At 36.6% G+C, this 18,382-nt stretch overlaps 1 protein-coding gene across 1 annotated transcript; it reads left to right on the top strand.

Annotated features, from left to right (window-relative positions):
• The first annotated feature begins 3,345 nt into the window (after positions 1-3,345).
• Positions 3,346-13,629, top strand: atp5mc1 (ATP synthase membrane subunit c locus 1). Its single transcript, XM_063018473.1, has 5 exons — positions 3,346-3,450; positions 7,592-7,639; positions 7,830-7,907; positions 12,047-12,234; positions 13,340-13,629. Exons 2-5 carry the CDS (start codon positions 7,601-7,603, stop codon positions 13,452-13,454), a joined length of 420 nt encoding a protein of 139 aa, XP_062874543.1. The 5' UTR covers positions 3,346-3,450; positions 7,592-7,600; the 3' UTR covers positions 13,455-13,629.
• Positions 13,630-18,382: the final 4,753 nt, after the last annotated feature.

The following is an 18,382-nucleotide window of genomic DNA, read 5'->3' on the forward strand; positions in this document are numbered from 1 at the left end:
CATTTTTAATACATGTAATTAATATGAAAATTGGTGTATTAAAGTGGTAAACATGCCTTTGCCCCTACTATTTTGAGTGTATTACAGGCATCGCCTTCCATAAAATGTAACCATGTTATAAAAAAGCAAAATTGTATAGATTTTATGGAACTTTATGGGCAAATTAATTTGCTAGGAAACTAGGAAACAGTAATTTATAAATAATTCAAAACAGCTGTAAAGTGAATTGCACATCTGCAAAAACACAAGAAATAGTGGTAATTTACATACAGAAAGAAACTGCAAATAAATAAAAAAAATGGGAGATAACTATCAATAGCAACCATTAGTATATATTACTTTTTCCTTTATTCAAGGGTCCAGGTTTGTTCTAATTACAACAGGTCTATACATTAGTATACCTTTAATACAAAAATATCCCTTAATACAAAAATATCCCCACTTTGTATAAACACTTTGTTTAGCAGCCATTTTTTTCTTTACATTTAGCTTTGATCTTGTAAAGTATCTCTCAGTAAGATTTTTGTAACCCCTTTGGAAGTTCTCTTTTTGATAACAATAATTTGTCTTGTTTAACATACACTATCATCACTTCTGAAAGTCTGACTGTTGAGAACAGAATCTGTTTTTGTCTCATATTTTTAGACATATTTAAAACAACAAACCTAGTAACCCATAAGTAAAGCATGCTCACATAAATAAAACACACTTCATATAGCTTTATTGTAATATTTAACTTAATAAAAGACAACAATAAAAACAATAAAACAATAAAAGACATAAATAAGCCATAATTTCAATTTCATTTTTAAACCACAACATACAGTATAGCTCAATTAATTCATTAATTTCACAGGGTATTCAGACTGTTAGGTAAACAGCAAAAGAGGGAGAGAAATGTACTAATTAAAATATATGTAAGGGCTGGTTTTACAAAATTAAATTGGTAAAAAGAGGGACTAATTGATAACAGTTCAGTAATTGATTAATGTGATTTTTTCTAGTGGAGGTTTAGTTTGCAGAAGGACAATTTAAAATAAAAAGGTAAAGAATGAACTCTAGTTTTACATCTTCAATGTTTTAAATGCTTTTAGGTTCTGTATTGGTCTGTATTGCATTTAAAAAGTAAAAGAAAAAGAAATTATTTATGAACAATGTTTTTGATCACATACAAATACCAAGTAATGTAATTAAAACTGAAAATTAATGTACAACAATAGTACTGTATAATAAATTCCATCTTAATACATAAATGGTTATACTTTATAACTTATTATCCTAAATGACTCTCCTCAGATAGATTAAAAGTATTTTTTAAATGGTACTTGATCTTTTATAGGCCTTATACTACGTAATAAATGTTTAGCGAAAAAAAATTGGAATTAATTAGATTTTAACAAGTATAGGGTTGATTTTGAACGGCTATTGGGGATCTGTTTTAAAGGGACAATTACGCCACCTGCAGTTATGGAATGTATATTGCAAACATTGTTATTAGTGGTTGGATCAGGGTGCAGGACAAAGGGGCTTGCGGTCCACCCTAAAATAATATTTACTTATTAACAGACATCAACATACATTCTATCTACATGGAACACAGTAAATATTTGTGTTTCAGTGAGCAATTATGTTAGTTAGTAACTTTGAAAACGACAAGTTTGCCACTTTGTTTACTATATTATTTTTTTATTTTTAGATTTTTTGGATTATAAATCTGTCGCCTAAGTGGGTAGCACTGTCGCCTCACAGCAGGTGGGGCGGTCTGGGTCGTTTCTGTGTGGAGTTAGCATGTTCTCCCCATGTCTGCGTGGGTCCTCCCACAGTCCAAAGACATGCAGGCAAGGTGAATTGGAGATACAAAATTGTCCATAACTGTGTTCGATATATAACCTTGAGAACTTTTAGGTGCATGTGTTCTGGGATTTGGGAAAAAATTATAAAGACATTGCAATTAAAAGCCAAAATGTTATATATATATAACTTAATTATATTACTAGCTTAATAATTCATAATTCATAAAACCAAAAATGCTCAAATGAAAAGCCATCTTTTATTTCTTTTATAAATTTAGATTTGAATACATATTTGCAAACAGTACATTCCCTAAGCCCCTCTTTAAACAAGAAATTATGTAAATACTTTCTCAGAACTTTCTTAAAGCACTTTAGATTTTTATTTTTTACAAAATGCATTTTAAAGAAGGGGTTTTATTTTATTGTCTCTTTTGTATAATTTATATAATGTTATGCCATTGGAACCAGATTTCTTAAATGATTTGTAATTCCTCTGGCTTTGTTTTTTGTTTTCTTTCATATTTTAATTTTTTTTATTGTTGTTGAACATATACTGGTTATTGTTGTATTAATGTTAAAACATATTTGGTAATATGCTCATATATATTAAGTGTACTGTTATGTTTACTGTATATTGTTTCTTTAAATAAAAAAAATATGGTGATGTCTAAGTATTGAAAAAGGTATGATAATTAAAGGTAAATATTCTGTTTGAAATAAAATGTACTTTTTAAAATAGTTTAAATTATTAGCAGTCTTTAAAAATAATTATTCTGTTATTGACTGACAAATAGTAGTACACCGCAGGGCACCAAACTAATAATGAATATTAAGTTTTTACAATGTTAAGCTAAAGAAGCAGGCATTATTCTTCATGCTTACTATATAACGTTACATAACTTTGAGCAGCCTCAGATAGGTTTCATTTTTACTTTCTAATTTCATTAATGCAACATTGCAACTGTTTGCTATGGAGTGCACATTAAAGTGCTTGGGTTAGTGATCGTTTAAAACTTCCCTAACCCCTCCTTAAGGTACAGCATCCGTAGGACTCCAAAAAGGGAATGAAATAATCGCTATTTGGAACACGGTTGCAATTTAGCTAAACGTTATAATTTTTGTAAAGATCCGGCTTGAATAGCATCAATGCCATTTAAAAAAAAAACAGACTAAAACGATTGAAAATAATCTCGGGAGTTTGAACCCTGAAGATTACATTGTTGTTCTATTTAAGAATGACCGTTGTGAAGGTCCCTTTTAAGTGGACACTTTTTTAGTTCAAATTGGGAACGACCCTACAAAAGGCTGCTGTGGGCGGATTTACTTCAAAGTGCACTCAGGAGGGAAGATTACTTAAGATTGGAACGGAGTCAGACTTCCCGGTAATATCATCCAATAGTATATTGTGTTTGGAAAAAATCCCGCCTTATGTCATGATTTAAACCAATCAACATAAGTCTGTGCTGCGGTCCGTTGCCTTATAGGTTCAGTGTAGGCTTTTGTCATGCTGTAGGGCCAACCACAGTGTCGTTCTGCCCAATGACTAGTGAGGACGTACTTCATCCGCTTATAAATGACAAGGTGACAGGTCTACACGGTGCTCAGACTCTAGCTTCAAGCTTGTACACACGTATCCCGGCCGGTGTATTTTAAATAGGTGAGTAAACTTTTAAAATAATTGGACTTAATGAATTTAGTAAGTCTTTTTTGTTGTTAATATTGCATTCGGGTTTTATTCGCTGTGGTAATATGAGTGAGTTTTCGGCTTAAATTCTGTTGCCTGAATGAGTACCATAGTTAGCAAGTTAGCTACACCTGCCAAAGCCACTAACAAAATATGTAAAACCGTGTGTATATGTGGTGTCAGGAAAGTGTGTGTTTGCTGAATTGAGGTTTTACAGATACATGTCTACACAGCTATGATATGATACATGCACTGGTTTAGGTCTCAGGCCTAGCTAGCACTAGGACATTTTAGATAGTCAGCTACTGAAAGGACGTGCTGTGATGAGAAAGGACACACGCTTGTGCATCATGCTTTATTTTATTTTATTTTATACTAAAAATTAGTTATGTCACTTATTTAAGCAGTTTAGATCTATTGGGAATCTTGATCGAAAGCTAAGAGGGAGTTTGTGACCTTCGCTCCATGATCGCTGTGTCTTTGAGCCCTGAAATAAGCGGTCATCTTACCACAGGTCTAAACCATCTTATCCAGGTCTAAACTGAATGGGATTTTTATTATTATTATTATTATTATTATTATTATTCGTTAAATTTAAGTAAGCAAACTGCATTTTAATGTGGTTCCATAATTCCAACCTTATGTTGGTTTTAAATATACATTAGCTGTTAAGATTAGGTCACATGTTTAATCATAATGAATACACTTATGTATCATGGCTATAGAGGTGCACTGACTGTTGCTTCTACAGATTTCTTCATATTCTTAATATAAATCAGGGAACATTTTGCATCGAATATGTGTTAAATAGAAATCAACCTTCCCATTTATAAAATGTCATTTACATTACAGACAGTAGAGGCTGCATCTAACAGTAGAGGCTCATAACGTTTGTGCCATAAGATCTACAGCTTCTTGTTGTGCATCCCCAAGAACCCATAATACACATTCCAAACATAGTGTGTGTGTGTGTGTGTGTGTGTGTGTGTGTGTGTGTGTGTGTGTGTGTGTGTGTGTGTGTGTGTGTGTGTGTGTAAATATATAAATAAAGTGTGTTTTCAAACCAAGACTCGTTAATTCACAGCCAGGGTTTGTTCTTAACAAATTGTTTATTTATTAGGATTTTAACATCATGTTTTACACTTTGGTTACATCCATGACAGGAACGGTAGTCACTCACCACACAAGGTTCATCACTTCTCAAGGTTAATTTTGTATCTCCAATTCACCTCACTTGCATGTCTTTGGACTGTGGGAGGAAACCGGAGCACCCGGAGGAAACCCACACAAACACCTTTTGTGAGGCGACAGTGCCACCGTGCCGTCCCAACTAACAGTAGAGGCTCATAACGTTTGCACCATAACATCTACAGCTTCTAATTGTGCTTCCCCAAGAACCCATAATACACAGTCCAAACACGTTTAGAATGTGTTTTTTTATATACATATATATATATATATATATGTATGTATGTGTGTATATATATATATATATATATATATATATATATATATATATATATATATATATATATATATATATATATATATATATATATATATATATATAAAACGTGTTTTCACAGTCAGGGTTTGTTCTTAGTTTTAGAGGCCAATATAAGATAAGCTGCTCATTTCATTTTTTTGGCCGCTAGATGGCACTGTACCATTATAAAATAAACAGTTTGTTTATTAGGATTTTAATGTCATGTTTTACACTTTGGTTACATTCATGACAGGAACGGTAGTCACTCACCACACAAGGTTAATCACTTCTCGAGGTTATATATCGAACACAGTCGTGGACAATTTTGTATCTCCAATTCACCTCACTTGCATGTCTTTGGACTGTGGGAGGAAACCAGAGCACCCGGAGGAAACCCACGCAGACACGGGAGAACATGCAAACTCCACCCAGAAAGGACCCGGACCGCACCCCACCTGGGGATCGAAGTGCTACCCACTTAGCCACCGTGCCGCCCTATCTAACAGTGAAGGCTCATAACGGTTGTGCCATAACATCTACAGCTTCTAATTGTTCATCCCCAAGAACCCATAATACACAGTCCAAACATAGAAAATACACATGTTTATATATATATATATATATATATATATAATGTGCTGTTAAAAATGTGTATTTTCTATGTTTGGAATGTGTATTATTTATTTATATTATTTTTATGTGTGTATGTATGTATGAATGAACTCCACCCAGAAAGGACCCGGACCGCCCTACCTGGGGAACGAACCCAGGACCTTCTTGCTGTGAGGCCACCGTGCCACCCTAAAATGAACTGACTCATTCTAAATTTTCTTAAACCTTATGTAAACAAAGTTGTTTTGATGAAATGATACATGCTGATAAATTAAAACTAACTATAGTTAAACTACAGTTTAGGGACCACACAGTGCACCATGTTGCACTTTTATGATTATAACAGTAAAACAACCCTACCTAAATGTGGTTAGGAAAAGGTATTTTGTACATATTGTATGGTAATACAAAGATTATTTCTAAACGTACTCACTGTATTGTAGATTTAATTTCGTAGCACCGTGGTTGCAGTTTTGAAAATGTAAAAGCCTTTATGTTGATTAGGAATATCCCTAATCACATCTCTAGCTTGGCATTAGAGATGCAAATATTGGCAGTTTCTTTAATCGATAATCAACAGTCATTAGTTGACGTTAATTGATAACCTACAGTCCCAAATGTGAAACATCGCAACGTTTCATATTAACAAGTAGGTATACTTTAATAATAGAGCATAAAACACTAAACAGGGCAGCACGGTGGCTAAGTCGGTAGCACTGTCACCTCACAGCAAGAAGGTCCTGGGTTCAATCCCCATGTGGGGCAATCCGGGTCCTTTCTGTGTGTCCTTTCTGTGGAGTTTGCATGTTCTCCCCGTGTCTGCGTGGGTTTCCTCCCACAGTCCAAAGACATGCAAGTGAGGTGAATTGGAGATACAAAATTGTCCAGGACTGTGTTTGACATTGAACTTGTGAACTGATGAATCTTGTGTAACAAGTAACTACTGAATGTGACCAAATGATTTAAAACATGATGTTAAAATCCTAATAAATAATAAATAAATAATATTTTATCTGCATATTTATATATGCAGATTACCCACATTACACACGGATTCACATGTGCAGATTTTAACATGCATTCAGACTTTAGTGCTTGTAATTTGAATGCATAAAAGAGCTGGCGCATGCGTACAGGGGCGTAACTGCAGGGGGGCAGGTGCACTGGGGCCCATGGCGGGTGGGGGCCCTCCACGACATGAACTAAACCCCCCACCGCACTGCCCCCCCCATTGGCTGCACTCACTCAGTCGTTTACATTTTATTACAATATTTTCGTTAAGTAATATATTAAGAGTGAGTACCTTTTAATTCATTCTGATATACGAAATTGTTGAGGAACCCAAATTTTTTTTTTGCACTGGGGCCCATGAGCTCCTAGTTACGCCACTGCGTGCGTACAACGAATTGCGAATTGGCGTTCTTACTCTGTACAGACTGCTTTTAACTGGAAGTGTCAGGAAATTAACCAACAGCATTAATTGAACAGTGACGTCTTTGTCACTTAACTGGTCAATCAGCATCACTCTATGTGTAATATTACAAATGTCAAAATAACATTGCAGTTACTTGCCTTTGGGTAGGAGGTATTGCACAATAGACCACTTTATTTTAGTAAATAACAATATGGAGTGAAGATGCCAGTGCTGTTCACTACTGGTAATGAAAACCTGGTATTATGCAGGTTTCAGTATTAAATGAGGCTTGTATGCCTGAACATTTATAAGCCATAAAAAATGCTTTTGCCCTTGTTCTAATTTTCTATATATTTATTGGAGACAGTTCTTACCATGACTTACTATGCAGCAATTAACACTGTGCTGGCTGGAACTGTAGGACAGTTTGTCATTATTTTGACATGAATAATGTTGATTAAATAATACACCTAGTGATAGACACCCAGCTGATCTAGGCTCTGAATGCATTTAGCAGTTTTCATAATTAATGACTGTGCTTGACAAGGGATTTTAACATGTCTCATTTTTGACCTTTTAAACCTTTTTTACATTATTTGCAGGCTTCAGACATGTACGCCTGTGCTAAGTTTGTCACCTCACCTTCTGTGGTATGTATTGATTCTGGTAATCATCTTGTTTAGGGAAGCAAATTATATTAATATCTGTGTTGTAACCCTTAATGTTTCATCTTTAATTACTTATTGGACAGTATAATATTTTTTTCTGTGTTACAAGTGTTATAAGAATATTTTGAAGACCCCCGTTTGTTATTTCTCTTTATTGTTTATTTTCTCTTAGCTGCGTGGAGGCTCCAGAATCTTAGCCCGGCCTGTTTCAGTGTCGGTCTTCAACAGACCTGAAGCCAGAACTGAGCAAGTAAGGTTTTGCAAATCAGAATGTATTTTGTGTGAGGTAATCAGGAAATGCCAATATAAAAGTTAATTTATTATAATACAGTGGTACTTTGAAACTCAACGTCAGTTCACATGAGAAGTGGCAAAATTGTGTTGTTCTTTACTATAGAGTGTGTCTGTGCACAAAGCTTAACGACTCACGACTCATTGTACTAAAGCAGTGGTTCTCAAACTGTGGTACGCGTACCACTGGTGGTACGTGAAGCAGCACGAGGTGGTACGCCAGATAATCTCGGAAAAGTAATTACATGTAACGAAAATATAAATAATTTAATAATTATAAATAAAAAAATCAGTATAAATCATTATAAAGTTATCAGTAAAGTTATAAGTAAAGTTATCAGAAGCTCTCTCGCTTTTGTCAGAGCAGATCTGCGTTTGAAGCTCACTGATCTCGTTCCTGACATCATAAGGCTGCTCCGCTAAACACGCGCACTCACTCACATATAGTGATATAGTGATATAGTGATGGGTCGCTCACGAACGATCCGATTCTATTGAACGGATCTTTGAAATGAACGAAAGGAGCCGAGTCATTTATTTCTGCACAGTTCTTATTGGCTGTAATCCACCCATTCAGCTCCCATCAGTAGAGGAAATTGATCGTAAGTTGTAATAAAAGCTGTTTATTGTCGATATTCAAATCCGAAACACTTTCAGTATCGCGGAGAGCGAAACACACACAGAGAGAGAGAGCTGGTAGTATAATGACAAATAATTGAGAAATAAACTATAAACTTGTTTAATTCTGTTAAATCTGATTATTTCATTGTGCTTGTTTTAAAGCAGAAACAAACACGGTCACATCTCTATACAAGAGAGGATTTTATAATTTAAGTGATGTTTGAATTAGGCCTACATTTAATGCAAATTCAAATTTGATGTTAATATCGGGCGTGTCTTATAGTTTACCTAGTAGCGCGATGAGTCACTTTTTGAACGGCTCTTTGAAAGGAACCGAGCCAAAAGATCCGGCTCCCGTCGAGAAGCCATAATTCCCAACACACACACACACACACACACACACACACACACACACACACATACATATATATATATATATATATATATATATATATATATATATATACACACACACACACACACACACACCTAATTAATGTGTGCCATATGTGGTTCTGTGATGAGAAACATAGGTGGTACTTGGAAGTTTTGGTTTGATAATGGGTGGTACTCGGTCTAAAAAGTTTGAGAACCACTGTACTAAAGCAACGATGGAGGAATTTTATTGGTGGAGAGAACTTATGATCAGTAATAATTAAGAGAATTTTAGTGTTTCTATGTCGTTTTTGTTTAATATGTTAAGTCATATTAAGCTTCTTTAACTATAAGCATTTTAGACTCTCTCGGCAAAGCTGATCCTCACCATTTTTCAGCACCCCAAACTATAACACAAGTTTAAAAGTGAGACAGGAAAATAAATCCAGCTTAACATATATACATGTGGCCATTTTCAGAGTGAAAATGCATATTCGTCTCATATTCGCACTTTGACATTTTACCGCACCGCTTAAGCCGAGCACTGAACAAAGTGGCAGTAGCACACACGTCGAGTTTAAGGGTACAAATTTCTCATTTAGGGGCCGTCGAGTTACAAGGTACTAATGTACTGTGCTTATACATAAACTATATGTCAATGTTACTCCAATTTTCTCCTTGATCATGTGATTTTCTTAAAAAACAAAAAGCATCTACTTAATTATTTGCATATTGTATTTGATAGAACTAGCTATTGATACCCTACCATAAAAACGGATAAAACCCAATACCCCAAAAAACGATGGGAACAATGTATATACACAAGATGCCGCATAGGACACACTAAATTGACCCATACATACTTGATACACAGAATGAGCAAGTGGGGGCCTGGTCTCCTTTTAGCAACAACTTCAATGAAACACATCTTCTATTCATGCCAACAGATGAATGCCATCAGAGCAAAGTTCTACAGTACAGACAGCTACAGGGAAATTTTCACCTCAGTACCCTCCCAAAAACTAGAGATGGGGCGATCGATCGACTTTAAATCGATATCGGCCGATTTTCAATCAAAATATGCTATCGACGATCGGATGATATTTCCCAAATGTAGCCGATCCGATCACTTGATATATAAAGATCATGTTAAGCTTAACAGCTCAGTGAATTGATCCAGACTTTGCGCTACAAAACACGAACCATCACATCACCATTCATCAACCATCATACAGAAACCATCATGAAAGCTCTTCACGACCTAAAATAACAGAATTAACGTTGTGCATCATACATACGATGTAATTTTGCTGACTGAAATATTTACTTTAAAAAGATAATACAACCCGGTCACATCTGAGCCGATTCTATCAGCACATTATTCAAACTCGTGTTCAGTTTGGTAACTCGTAAGTGGTTCTTGCTTTTGATGTAGATGAGAACAGAAAACGTTACAGAGCCAATCAGAGGCAAAAGTTTATTCATTACCAAATTCGTTAGTTCAGGATCATCTGCTGAACTTTTAGGGTAATCAGAACTTTTAGCTCCACAGCCGAGTCTGACTCGGTGACCGCTCTGTGGTAATAGCGGTTTAATTAAGCTTTTTAATTAAGCTTTTTAATGTAAGAAAGTCACACAAAATGTTCTGTAGTAGCTGGTGTTTATTTAAAACCACAGCATTTATTAATAACAGTAAAAACGGAGAGAGAAACTTACGTGTCACATTCGACTCCTGAATCAGAATCATTTAAAGCGACACTGTGAACAAAGCGTTTTTTTAAAGAAACACACACACGCTGTTGCTTTCGGTTTATCTTCACTGTGAGGCTCTTTTTAAGTTTTTTTCAGACTAAACTGGATAACATTAAACCTGTGTGTGTGTGTGGTCAGTTAGACTAATAAGATATGTCTCCTGTGGGTGAGAAAAATAATTGTTTGGTTACTTGTTAAGAAAGCAAATCGACTCACCACTTTGGCTTTTAAAGACTTAGCTAGCCATGATGATGGCCAAAGCAGCTGACATGGTGTCAAAAATTAAACAACTAGCTATTGATGTCATATAGTCATCTGGAAAATTTCATATACATTCTTTTTTTAATTTAATTAAGTATATTGTGTAGATATTGTATCTTTGTGAAGTAAGTGAACTGTATTTGTGTGTCAAATACAGAAAAATCTAGTGGTAGTGATTTTATTATTTTTTATTTTTATTCATTTTTCTCCTATTGTGGTTGTATCCAGTTACCCAATTTTGTGGCCAGATGAGATTCAAACTTGCGAGCTCAGGATGTGTGCTTTAATGCTGCACCCCCTTGATGTTTTATTTTTAGTGACTGTACCCTTTATGCTTCACAAATGAGCCAATCTTGCATTTTGTATTACAATTAAAGGTTGGTAAGACCCCTTTAGACTAGTAAGCTTTTTACCTTGGACCAAGGTGCAGTAGGCAAAATTCAGCCTGCCTGCTAGAGGATGTTTTCAGTATGCATACATATTTGTTTATATTCAAAAAAATGGGTGGCATGGTGGCTAAGTGGGTAGCACTGTCGCCTCGCAGCAAGAACGTCCTGGGTTCCTGGTCCTGCTCCGGTTTCCTCCCACAGTCCAAAGACATGCAAGTGAGGTGAATTGGAGATACTAAATTGTCGAAGACTGTGTTTGATATAACTTTGTGAACTGATGAGTCTTGTGTAATAAGTAACTATTGTTTCCTGTCATGAATGTAACCAAAAGTGTAAAACATGATGTTAAAATCCTAATAAACAAACATATTCATAAATTCTTGTAATTTTATCGATATGTTTTGCTTTTTAAATGTTTGACTTGTGCTCTCTTCCTCCTTAATACCCTCTCTAGCTTTGTACAGTTGCTAACAAGGGTGCAGATGTCACTTGTTCCATAATATGTACTATTAAAACTTTTAATTTTATTAGATTAACAATCTAGTATGTATAGAGTAACTCACTTTGTATACCCCCTCCTATTGCCATTTGTTTAATATGTGTAGAGGTACCGTTTGACATTTTTGACACTTTCTTAATTTAATGTTGTCTAATTCCTAAGTCACTGGTGATAACATTTAAAAAATATTTTATTTCTCAGGCAGCCCTCTTGCCTGTGGCAGAGGCATCTCCCCTCAGTGTGAGCCGGAAGTTTCAGACAAGTGCAGTTTCTAGAGATATTGATACAGCAGCCAAGTTTATTGGTGCTGGTGCTGCCACGGTGGGTGTTGCTGGATCCGGAGCTGGAATTGGAACCGTATTCGGAAGTCTCATCATTGGCTATGCTAGGTAAGATTTTCCAGAAAAAAACAAAGCAGATAATATAAGTCAAAATACAACTAACATAAAAATCCCTGCTACAGATATCAAACAGTTAAAAAGCAACTACACAAGAGAAAAAGGCAAACTTAGTGGGACATTCAGACAATAAATAAACTTTATGAGATACAGCCAGGTATTAACAACAAGCCAAGAATCCATCAAGGAAGATGAGTAGATATACACTGATCAGCCATAACATTAAAACCACCTCCTTGTTTCTACACTCGCTGTCCATTTTATCAGCTCCACTTTGTAGTTCTACAATTACTGACTGTAGTCCATCTGTTTCTCTGCATGCTTTGTTGGCCCCCTTCCATGCTGTTCTTCAATGGTCAGGACTCTCCCAGGACCACTACAGAGTAGGTATTATTTAGGTGGTGGGTCATTCTCAGCACTGCAGTGACATTAACATGGTGGTGGTGTGTTAGTGTGTGTTGTGCTGGTATGAGTGGATAAGACACAGCAATGCTGATGGAGCTTTTAAACACCTTATGGTCACTGCTGGACTGAGAATAGTCCACCAACCAAAAATATCCAGCCAACAGCGCCCCATGGGCAGCGTCCTGTGACCACTGATGAAGGTCTAGAAGATGACCAACTCAAACAGCAGCAATAGATGAGCGATCGTCTCTGACTTTACATCTACAAGATGGACCAACTAGGTAGGAGTGTTTAATAGAGTGGACACGGTATTAAAAAACTCCAGCAGCATTGCTGTCTGATCCACTCATACCAGCACAACCCCCACTAACACACCACCACCATGTCAGTCACTGCAGTGCTGAGAATGATCCACCACCTATACTATAATAATATCTGCTCTGTGGTGGTCCTGTGAGGGGTCCTGACCATTGAAGAACAGGGTGAAAGCAGGCTAAAAACGTATGTAGAGGAATAGATGGACTACAGTCAGTAATTGTAGAACTACAAAGTGCTTCTATATGGTAGGTGGAGCTGATAAAATGGACAGTGAGTGTAGAAACAAGGGGGTGGTTTTAATGTTATGCCTGATCAGTGTATGATGTATGTTTATATATCTAATGATAATGAAATGGTATTCTTTGTTTTACAGAAATCCTTCTCTGAAACAACAGCTTTTCTCCTATGCTATCTTGGGATTTGCTCTGTCTGAAGCCATGGGACTCTTCTGTCTGATGGTGGCGTTTCTTATCCTTTTTGCCATGTAATTCAGAAGCTTGCCCCTCTATTCAGGGATCAGAATACGATGTGCAGATCAGGCCGTGGCATTGCCATTCCAACAAACTACCAGACATTCTACCTTTTTATGTTTTCTGATCTCTCCCACAAGTAGGTTGGTGTACAGTTTAGACAGTCTGTCTCAATAAATTCTTGGGATAAATATATCTGCCTCTGTCTTCATCTTTTTACAATTAGCTGTTTTAAGAGAAATAGTCAATTTTGGCTGTTTAATAATAGAAATATCTGTTAAATGCAAGAAATCTTGCCAAAAAGCCATAGAAACTCAAGAAGGAACAGCTACCATAAAACTGCAGTTAATAATGTATTAGTAAAAGGGCAGTTTTGAGAATATTACTGGAATATTACCCTGCTGGACACAGTAATGCAATGGGTGCAGTTTTTTTTTTTATTGATGGTTTAAAAAGATTTTTTAAGCTTTTAATTATTACACAGTCTTTTCTAACAATGTTTAAGAACATAAAACAGGCAACTGTGACTGTTTCCCTTTAAGGATATTTTAAAGTTGTTGTACATTTGTGTTATTATACTATAACTGACATCACCATTTAATTGATACTATCAGCTAAAATGTCATTTAAATTCATTACCAACAATTGAGGCTGATTCCATTTGAGAGCTCTGCTATAGTATATACAGAATAAGTTAGCTAATTTGAAATGCACTTACCCATCCTCAGTGCCTATGCACCAGCTACACTATATTGCCAAAAGTATTCGCTTGTCTGCCTTCACACGCATATGAACTTGAGTTACATCCCATTCTTATTCCATAGGGTTTAATATAATGTCGGCCCACCCAACTCTTCTGGGAAGGCTTTCCATAAGGTTTAGGAGTGTGTTAATGGGAATTTTTGACCATTCTTCCAGAAGTGCATTTGTGAGGTCAGACACTGGGATGAATTAGAGCGGAGACTGCGAGCCAAGCCTCCTTGTCAAACATCAAAGGTGTTCTATCAGGTTGAGGTGCAGGCCAATCAAGTTCTTCCACACCAAACTCGCTCATCCACGTCTTTATGGACCTTGCTTTGTGCACTGGTGTGCAGTCATGTTGGAACAGGAAGGGGCCATCCCCAAACTGTTCCCACAAAGTTGGAAGCATGAAATTGTCCAAAATGTCTTGGTATGCTAAGCATTAAGAGTTCCTTTCACTGGAACTAAGGGGCTGAGCCCAACTCCTGAAAAACAACCCCACACCATAATCCCCCCTCCACCAAACTTTACACTCGGCACAATGCAGTCAGACAAGTACCGTTCTCCTGGTAACCACCAAACCCAGACTCGTCCATCGGATTGCCAGACGGAGAAGCGTGATTCGTCACTAGAAAACACGTCTCCACTGCTGTAGAGTCCAGTGCTTTACACCACTGCATCCGACGCTTTGCATTGCGCTTGGTGATGTAAGGCTTGGTTGCAGCTGCTCGGCCATGGAAATCCATTCCATGAAGTTCTCTACTCACTGTTCTTGAGCTAATCTAAAGGCCACATGAAGTTTGGAGTGTATGTGTACAGCTGCTTTTGGAGTTTCTAATTTGAGATTTCTTATTTTACCACCGCTTTATCCTTGTCTGGGTTGTGGTGGGTCTGATACATTGGGTCAAAGGCAGAAAACACCCTGGAAGGGTCACCAGTCCATCATAGAGACACGGAGGACAAACACGTGTTCAAACTTGGCAGTTTTGTAGTAGAACTTCATCTACTACACACACACAAAAAAGGAAGCATAAGTCAAGTCAGTCATTTATGAGCTTCAGCTACATGGTTGTATTAACTTTTTTTAAATTAGCCTATTTTTTTTTTTACCTTTTATTTAAATAGATATTAGGGCAATCCTAGAAACATTCTATATATGAATGCTTCAGTAGGCTACTAATTAAGCTTTATCTAATTTAACGTTGTGTGTGTTCCAAACTGGCATGACATGTTTTACTGCTATAGCTGGGGTTCATGATTGTTTTATATTATTAATGGTCACTGTGGGTCCGGTGTCCCTGGAATCACTAAGCACAATGCAGGAACACATGGACTAGATTGACTGGTTTGCAGAATTTCTTGAGATGCTTAACACTAGAATACTTGCATCACAAAACCAAATCAATTGGGAAAAAAAAATAATAATGAAAAACGGTGAATCCTCCCAGTCCCTCCAAACTGGATGACCAAGCTGTAGGACAACTTTTTAGTATTATAGTTATAGTTTTTAAAAGTGTTTATGGCCAAGATTAGATGGTCTGTTCATGTGAGTATATCGGTTTGAATAAAAGTTTCTGTAATGGGTTGTAATTACTGTAATAGGCAATCCATTCTTCAGCCACCCACCTAGACATAGCCAATCATGTCTGTGTAGACACCCGGCCGCCTGATAGCACATAGCGCTAGCAGTGGTGGGCTAGCATAATAGACTGCTAATAGGTGATTAATACTGTGCATTATCTGGACTGCGCAAGGTCAGAGTTTTAAAATCAAATCATTAAAGAATGGAGATGACTTACAGAATGCATACAGTAACTAAACATTGTATATTTTGGTATACTATACAGAACTGCTGTATCAGTCTGCACATGGAGCAAAAAAAACTCGGTGGCAAGTCGTACGGCTGTGTCTCAATCCGCACACGATATAGTAGATGGTACTTGGAGTGGCACACTGGATTTATTATTATTATTTATTTTACTTCTTAGGATTTACTATAAACAAAATACATTGCGTTTTCGTCATTGTAACTAATTCTGATGTATTTTAAAGATTTTTGGTTTTTGACAACATAGATACCAGTTTAATTTGTATAATGCAATGCTTATAGCAATTTAATCTTACCTGATAATTGTAAATTATATTGCTGTACATAAGTGCATTTGTTCAAACATGCTTTCTCACTCCTGATTTACTGACAGCTCCATACTCTGAGTTCACTAAATAGGGAATCAAGTAGGCTTAATGTCAAGCAACTGTAAAGTTTTAAACTGCTGATTCACCAATAGCTCCTTACTCTAATAAGTTCACTAAATAGGAAATCAAGTAGGCTTAATGTCAAGCAACTGTAAAGTTACTGCTGATTCACTGATAGCTCCTTACTCTGAGTTTACTAAATATGGAAACAAGTAGGCTAAATGACAAGCAACTGTAAAGTTATGAATTGCTGATTCACTGACAGCTTCTTAATCTAATGAGTTCACAACATTGGGAATCAAGTAGGATAAATGACAAGCAACTGTAAAGTTATGAACTGCTGATTCACCAATGGCTCCTTACTCTAATGAGTTCATGTAAATGTAAAACTTAATGGGGAATCAAGTGGGCTAAGTGTCAAGCAAATGTAAAGTTATGAACTGATGATTCAGGGAATCAAGTAGGTTAAATGTCAAGCAACCGTAAAGTTATGAACTGCTGATTCACCAATAGCTCCTTACTCTAATGAGTTCACAGAATTGGGAATCAAGTAAGATAAATGACAAGCAACTGTAAAGTTATGAACTGCTGAATCACCAATAGCTCCTTATCCTGCCTTAATCAAAACAACAACAAAATACAGTAATCCCTCCTCGATCGCGGGGGTTGCGTTCCAGAATCCTCCGCGAATGGTGAAAATCTGCGAAGTAAAAACCATGTGTTTATATGGTTATTTTTATAACCCGATTCCATCGGCTTTAGCATTTAGCATCTTGTCATTAAAACCAATGGATTGAGGTAGCACAGCATGCTAACGTTAATATAACATCTCCCTTCATGTAACGATAACGGTTACATTTCCTGACAAGCCCGAACTTGCAAATAAAAACACTCGGTACAAGTTTATACAAGTTAAAAATCAGTAATATTTTATTTACGTTTGATAATAACTCCATTCGTTTGCCCGCACCGTCAGCCATGTTTATTTTTCTGCGAGAGAAGCGCACCCTACGCGCAATGAATTCTGGGATTGCCTTGATCACCAAGGCAGCGTCGGATGCTCACTCGTTTTTGAGTGAAAATAATGTTAAGGCATCTAGTATTTGGAACAGCCTCCTAATCGGGAGCGCGCACATGATGACGTAAAATGCGTCTATGTAGAGAGCTCCCTAGCTTTTCGAACACACCCCTTGTCTGCAGAAATCCGCGAACCAGCGAAAAATCCGCGATTTATATTTAGACATGCTTGCAAATAAAATCCGCGATAGAGTGAAGCCGCAAAAGTCGAAGCGCGATATAGCGAGGGATTACTGTATAGTTATATTATTATTAAAATGCAAATGCTTACAGGCTAGTTTAGGACTGTACCACTTAAGGAGTATCATAGCCCTTCCCCCATGGTAATTTATTGACTGTTTGTTTTGGTGCCACTGTGGCTGCCTGACTGGGTCAAGTTACCATGGTAATTTATTGTTGACCATCTCCCTTAAACCCTCCCCTTCTTGTCCCTATCCCCCATGATCAAGATTTCATTTAGAAAAAAGTGTCAACTTGTCACTGATAAGAGAAGTGTGACAAGAGAATTAAGAGAGAAGGATTTATTTACAGAAGATGAGTGCACGGAAGACGTGATATTTGGATGCATTTTCACTACTTTGGATATGATATTTGGATGCTTAGTTCACTACTGAAAAAGCACTAATAAACACCACTTAATATTTATGGTAAGAGCAATAGAGTTTTGCTAAGTCCTACCAACACACTTAGGTTGTAATTTAAAGTGGACACATACACCGATCAGCCATAACATTAAAACCACCTCCTTGTTTCTACACTCACTGTCCATTTTATCAGCTCCACTGACCATATAGAAGCACTTTGAAGTTCTACAATTACTGACTATAGTCCATCTGTTTCTCTGCATACTTTTTTTAGCCTGCTTTCACCCTGTTCTTCAATGGTCAGGACCCCCAAAGGATCACCACAGAGCAGGTATTATTTGGGTGTTG

Source organism: Trichomycterus rosablanca, chromosome 22 (genome assembly GCF_030014385.1).
Source record: "Trichomycterus rosablanca isolate fTriRos1 chromosome 22, fTriRos1.hap1, whole genome shotgun sequence".
Taxonomy (NCBI): domain Eukaryota; kingdom Metazoa; phylum Chordata; class Actinopteri; order Siluriformes; family Trichomycteridae; genus Trichomycterus; species Trichomycterus rosablanca.